Source organism: Phragmites australis, chromosome 1, assembly GCF_958298935.1.
Source record: "Phragmites australis chromosome 1, lpPhrAust1.1, whole genome shotgun sequence".
In the NCBI taxonomy this organism is placed as follows: Eukaryota; Viridiplantae; Streptophyta; class Magnoliopsida; order Poales; family Poaceae; genus Phragmites; species Phragmites australis.
The window spans coordinates 2,260,649-2,267,302 of record NC_084921.1 but is presented as its reverse complement, the minus strand read 5'-3'; the positions used below and the strand labels follow the sequence as shown (position 1 = coordinate 2,267,302).

General features: G+C 42.9%; 1 protein-coding gene across 5 annotated transcripts; it reads left to right on the top strand.

Annotated features, from left to right (window-relative positions):
- The first annotated feature begins 1,568 nt into the window (after window positions 1–1,568).
- Window positions 1,569–6,397, top strand: LOC133913112 (uncharacterized). Of its 5 annotated transcripts, XM_062356275.1 has the most exons (7): window positions 1,572–1,681; window positions 1,779–1,993; window positions 2,196–2,256; window positions 3,217–3,409; window positions 3,586–3,663; window positions 5,776–5,844; window positions 5,921–6,397. In XM_062356275.1, the coding sequence occupies exons 3-7, from the start codon at window positions 2,222–2,224 to the stop codon at window positions 6,281–6,283; spliced, it is 738 nt and encodes a 245-aa protein (XP_062212259.1). In that variant the 5' UTR covers window positions 1,572–1,681; window positions 1,779–1,993; window positions 2,196–2,221; the 3' UTR covers window positions 6,284–6,397. The 5 variants fall into 5 exon arrangements, with proteins under 5 accessions (XP_062212337.1, XP_062212186.1, XP_062212413.1 ...); XM_062356353.1 differs by having other exon boundaries at window positions 1,569–1,993; window positions 2,397–3,409; XM_062356202.1 differs by having other exon boundaries at window positions 1,569–1,993; window positions 2,186–2,256.
- Window positions 6,398–6,654: the final 257 nt, after the last annotated feature.

Genomic DNA, 6,654 nt, shown 5'->3' with positions numbered 1-6,654 from the left:
TCCAGTTCCTAATGCAGTGCAATGCCCATAGTATGGATGTTGCACAATTTATTTCAAAAATTTCTACGTATGAAAAAGAAATTTCTACATTTGCACTCCACTAGCAGCCTACGCCCCCCTCTCTCAGTAATATAAAGGAAAATAAATCGCATTCCAACCAGGGTTCACGAATTCGTTCGGCCACTAAAATGCGGTGGCCGACGAATTCTTCAAAATTCACGAATATCGGTACGAATTCGGTGAAATTCGATAGAAACTGGATGAATTTTGTCAAATTTTTTTTATTTTTTTTGAATTTGAATTGGACCGAAATGTGGTCGCATTCTGAATGCGGTGCGGACCGAATTCGCTGAAACTACGAATTTTATGAGGTTTTCAACGAACTTGTGAACCCTGATTCCGACACGGCAGGCGAACTGGTGTGGTGATGCATGGCGTAGGGGTGGTGGGTAAGCTAGGCCCGGCGGCAGCAGAGCAGAGGTGTGATGCTGGGCGGCGTTGCTGACGCGATGTGACGACATGTGGCTGGAGGGAGCATCGGGTGTACGTGGCGAGCTTGTTGGCCGTGTCTTCAACGACAGTTCGTCCGATGCGAATCGGAGCCACCATCCAACGCGTCCGCTTCGGCCCAAGTTCAATTTTTTTAACCTTTTTGAAACTAATATTTTAATAATAGCACGTGGGCATCTAAATTTTTAAAAACTAGCCTCTTTTATCACGCTAAAATATCTGACGTGACTCCCCAACGTATTCACGCTACATGCATTAGCGTGACCAATGTGGCCACTTTGACGGCAGCCCCATCACCTTTACACGTGGGGCCGATGTAGCACCCTTGAGTTGTGCCATAAGGTTTGGCGTGACGGAGTTGAGGAGTCACGCCAAACACCCTGGCGTGACCAGAAGAGCAGGCACATCATACACCGTGGTGTGACCGAGAAGCTCAGCAAGAACAATAACGGTAGGAAGAAACTAGTTAATGTGCTGTTGTTGGCTATTGTGCACGAAAATTTTATTTCTTCTTTTTATTCTCGAATTTTTCTGATAGTCTTGTGTTGATTCTGCAATTCACATACAACCCATTTGTAACATCTCAATTTTAAACAAAAACAAATTTCAAAGAAAAACCTTTTCAAAGATTTGTTGAAAAGAAATTATTTCAAAACCATCTCAAAATGAATTTCCAAAACCCCAAATCTTTTCCTTTTCCCTTGGACTCAATCTCTCCCTCTTCTCCCAGCCCAGCCCACCTCCTTAGCTCCGTCACGCCAATCTTTATGACACGACTTAAGGATGCCACATCGGTCCCACGTGTAAAGGTACCGAGGCTGCCGCCAGCGTGGTCATATTGGTCACATCAATGTACGTGACTAAGTTGGAAAGTCACACTAGTTACTTTAGTGTGATGAAATAAGTTAGTTTCTGGAAATTTAGATTCACCCATGTTATTATTAAAATATTAGTTAAAAAAATTAAAATAAAAAATTTCCCCTAAGTCCACAGCGCAGCGCTGGAGAGAGAATATAAAAGCAGGCGAGGCCTCATCCCATCCGCCTCACTCTCTCTGCTAGGGTTAGGAATCCCCAATCCCAATCCATCCCCTTGCGGCGCGGCGTGCCCCTCTCCTCCGGATCCGCGCACCGTTCGTGGCTCTGATGGGATGTGACTGCAGCAGGAGCAGGTATACGGTACCTCTCCCCCTCTTGCCTCTGGAGTACGTAATCTTTTTTACAGCAGATTTCTACGTTACGGAGTGGATTTGCGGCTCGATTTGGTAGGTTGGGCGGCTTGCTTTTTGGGCGAGATTTCTCGCAACCGCACGAGAGAGAAGATGTTTTGTTTCCAGCAGGTCCTCTGCTGCGTCTGACACAACGAAAAGTAGATGGGAAATGCAGTCGGGCTGGCACGCCATGACTGAACATACTGCTAGTTGTTTTCTTTAAAGGAGAAATACGGATATGTCTGAACCGATTCATCCACGAGACATGGCATGGTGAGTAGCTGTAATTTTGTGCTTCAAATTCGCAACATTTCCCCTACTATTGCAAGAATTGAACTGCCCTGTGAATAATTTCCATATCGAACGAACGAACCCTAACTGTAATGCAGGAATTTCACACAAAGCAGTTCGATTACAGCAAGAATTAGGAAAAATAAAACTATCACCTCTATTGACCCATCCAAGATTCTTGTAGGCTAACCATCGTTGCTGCCCTCGACAATGGATTACCCAATCCACCAAGCGAGCAACACAAGGTAATTCGGGATCGGCCTAAACCAATACATTGTCCCATCTTGATTCATTTTGTTTGCAATCACTTGTACAAAATAACCTAGAATGAAGTACAGATTAAGTGATGTGTGTTTCAACCATATTTTTTTGTCGGCCCATTTAGATAGTATTTGGTTTGTGGGAAGAGATGGGACGGAGCGGATCCATTCTGTTTTTGAGTTGTTTGGATGGAGAGTAGTGAGATGGAATGATTCGGAATCAGAGAATATTCTTCAAAGATTTAGGATGGAGCCGTTCCAAAAAAATAGTGGAACACATACATCCTACTTCGAACGTGACACTGACGGTGGGCTTGAGGTACTAAAATAGACTTGTTTCATCCCACCTATCAAACAAGCATCTATATATGAATAGAATCATCCCATCTTGAAATATATGAATAAAATTATCCTATTTCACCTCGCTCTCCAACCAAACACTACCTTACATCCCCTGTAGATAATGCTCGGCACAAAATCATCCAAGTGCTAGTCTAGTTTAAACCAGTTGATGACACACTTTAGCACCTGCTTATTTATTACAGCATCTCCAGCAGGGTTGCTGTCCGACTCGCTATAGGCAAATTTAGACATCGAGCACAAAACGTAGCTCCAGTAGAGCAGTCATACCCTCGCCATCACTGTAGCCTCACCATCCAGCTCCTTCGGCTCGCCAAGTTTAGCTACCCAATATAGCCTCGACATCCGCAAATCGTTCCCGCCCCCGTGCACCGTTCCGGTGCACAGCTGTCTACATTCCCGTGCATGGTAACAGCTTAAAGAGAGATAAAAAGTAATTGAAGTTAGGAATATGATAACTATTAGAGACAAAAAAAAATATAAAGTACTCTAATAGTATTAGATGATGCTATAATAATAATAATATTATAAGTATAAATTTTTAAAATATATAATGAAAAAGGCCTTAGCAAGCATTATACGCAGCCTAGGGTATTTCGCCCCCTCCCTTTTCCCCCTCGAGCACTCCCGAGCGCGCCGCCACTTCCCCCTCGAGCACTCCCGAGCCATGTCTCAGCTTCTACGTCGCTTGGGTCGCCATCTCCCATGGGTGATGGCCGCGGCTCCACACCGCCGCCCCTGGGAAGCCCCCTCTGCCTGTGTCTGCCCGCGGCCACAGGTGAGCAGCTGTGCTTTTTTTGTTGGTCGGGTGATGCTTTATCTAGGATAGCTTGTTGAGACAAGAAGTTCACCTTGTCAATTTGATCTCAGTTCTGTGATCTGCAGTTTTTTCGTTTCTTGCATGCTCTGTGATCTGATACATATGTTCACCTGAATGTTTTGCCCCTCTCTCAGGTTGTATCTGGCCTTCACTCACTGTCGGGAGAGTTCAACAAGTTTCACGCAGGCCAACCCCTCCGTTCTGCCCTAACGGTCAGTACTCACTACCTACCTCAAATGTTTGCTTATCCTTAGGTGAATGAACATCAAATCGGCAGCCTTTTGTCCACATATTTTGCTGTGAGCTGTGAAAATCAAGTTTATGTGAGCATGGTTTTAATTGGTCATATTTTGTTCTAGTTGTCTTCAGGTTGTTTGAGTGGGTTATCTTATTTATTCAGATGCTTTATGACCCTCCTGCATCTTTTGGGTGAAATCACGCTGAACTTATAGATGACAAAATGGAAAGCAAATGATAGGGGAAGACAACTACTATAGACTACCTGTTGATCTTAAGATAGGTAGGCATTGGTAGAGGGGTTGAGCGGTAGAAGAATGTCTTCTTAACAGAGTTTTGCAGCCGACGCTGTAAAGTAGTTTGGTCATTCAGACTTGATTCCACACTTATTCGGCCTTGTCTTCTTGGTATTCCATCAGTGGTAAGTCTCCCAGGCTCACATCACCTCATTAACAACCCATTGCTCCAGCCCAAATGGAGATTACGGGTCTGTAGCCAATTTTCATGACACCCCTTAAACTAATAGTCTTCGTTTTCCATGATCTGTAACGCATGTACTTGAAAATCGATTCTTTTTTCTTTATTGTGCATGAATTCTTCATTCTGTTCCAGTTCTAACAATTCATCTTGGATATCCCTCTTTTTTCCCTAATGCTCCAGAAATATTAAAACCCCACCCTTTGATATTTTTGGGTTCTTATTGAGTTTGAACTGAATCCTGTCCAGAGCACAATTTATCTCTGGTAGGTTCCTTCCAGATTTACACAGCAAGGGGCAGCTAGTCAGGTTGCTTGAGCCAGTGCAACTCAAATCACTCTTTGACATATTTTTTTATCTTCTTGAGTTTGAACTGAACCCTGTCCAGAGCACAATTATCTCTGGTAGGTTCCTTCCAGATTTTTCACAAAAAGGATTGGCAAGTCAGGGTGCTTGAGCCAGTGCAACTCAAATCTGAATGCGGTGTTTTGTGGGTTTATATACTTCTGTTGATAAAACTGAAGGTGGTCTGAGATGCTTCTATGCAGTTTTGGCATAGTTGCAATAGGAAAAAGGAGTTTCCATTCTCTGTTCATGAGTATGCTATCTAATTTTTCCAAAGTAGGGTTATCTTATTGTTTGTCCAAGTATATTTCCCCATAAGAAAGGAGTTTTCATTCACGGTTCATGAGTACCGTTTCTAATTTTTCCAAAGTAAGGTTATCTTTGTGTCGGTCCAAGTATATTTCCTCCAGATACCAGATTTCTTCCATACACAAACCAACAAGTTTCAATTTACCTTCAGATTCTTATCCCAAAGTTCCGTTTGGAGCATAACGTCTCCTTGAGAGAAGCTCCGAACATCCATCTTATCAATTTTTATTCCACACTAAATACTGACTTGCCTTTGGATGGATTCCATTTCCAAAGTTGCTTCTGATGGGGATCTAAACTTGTAAGCAAACTATGTGGAAAATCATTTTGCATAGTTTCTTCAATACCAACCAAATGAAAATCGTGATCAGCCATCAGACCTCTGATGCAAAGGTGTTATGCCTTTCTTTCTAACCCCCCTGCAATTCCTAAAAAATCCCTGAATTTAGATTTTTCTTTCTATGATTTTTGGGAATGGGAGTAACAGAAACCTTTGGTTGACCCCTAGTACTATAAAGGAAAGGACCAATTCTCTGGCTCCTAACTAAAGGGTGATGAGCTGGATCTTTTAGCTCCGTATGACTCCTTTTTTGTCTTCCTAAACTGAATTAGCACAAAGTCTCATCAAAATCTTCTTGGATCCAGTCCAAAATAGGAGGTGACTGAAGATCACCAGGGTGCTCAACATTATCAGGGCAGAAATAACACTTGAATAATTAGATATCTTATTTTGTAAATCATGCCTATCTACTTCTAGATCCTTTAACAACTCAACATGTTTAATGTTATCATGTTCTAAAGGATTGGACACATAAATGATGAAATGATGTAGAAAGATCAGTGTTTTCAGGAAATTTTCATCAGGCAACTTCTTTTCTACATAGCATTTATAGGTACATGTTCAGTTTCCATTTGTGTTACAGTAGAATCTCTCATATTATTTATGTCTCCCTCAGTTACCAGCTTTCCGATATAACTCTACGCAGTTCATCGCGTCTCGAGCTTACTCATCTTCTTCGGAGGAGGTTAGCAATGTCTTGTTTTTGCCTTTTGTATTGTTTGGCATAGCATGCATCTAATTGGCACTGTTGACATACGCAGGAGTACCTTCGCCTGGTGAAGGGGTTGCATCAGGAGTTGGTGAAGCTTAACGATGATGTAAGTGTTATGCAAAATGTGGTTCTGATGTTTTTTGGGATCTTGCTTGCTGCCACTGTGGCCCTGCCAGTGGAGATCAGCATGGCAGACGCCAAAAACACCTCTATGGCCACTGACTTCAAGCAAGGAATGGTCAAACTAGACGCTCTGCAGAAAGAAATCACTAAACTGATGGACCTGAAGGACACACCGGGACCAGCTGATGCCTCGGGGACACCGTCGGCTGCTGAGCCTACCCCCAGTGCTGAGCCTACCCCCAGTGCTGAGCCTACCTCGTCGGCTACTACTTCATCTGGCTCGTCTTGATTCTCTTGCTGTGTTTGTCTAGCATATTAGGATTACCATGTTACCGCCACAATGTTATTACCTTGTCATCCTGGAATGGTTGGCTCCGATATGTTGATACGGTGTATGATGGTACTTGATGAGTCTTTTTTGGTCTGGTCAGAGTGAAAAGGTAATGGATATTTTAGCCTATTTGTTGCCTACAGGTATGGTGCGCTGTATCGTCAAGCTTCAGGTGACTGCTGTGTATGCTGCTAGGCATGTATCGTTCGTTTGTTTGTCCATTCTGAACTAGCGAGGTTGAATTTAATAAAGTGACAATATTCGTCATTTAAGTAAGTCAACATGATAGTAGAACAAAGTAGAGAGAGAACCGTGAAGTCCAAACATAT

Excerpts from the sequence above, each read along its gene's own strand:
- LOC133913112 (XM_062356202.1), top strand. The coding sequence starts at position 2,222 with ATGGATTACCCAATCCACCAAGCGAGCAACACAAG. Across the intron at positions 2,257-3,216 it reads CACCAAGCGAGCAACACAAG|CCTAGGGTATTTCGCCCCCT; the intron begins GTAATTCGGGAT and ends CATTATACGCAG. Across the intron at positions 3,664-5,775 it reads CCCTCCGTTCTGCCCTAACG|TTACCAGCTTTCCGATATAA; the intron begins GTCAGTACTCAC and ends TGTCTCCCTCAG.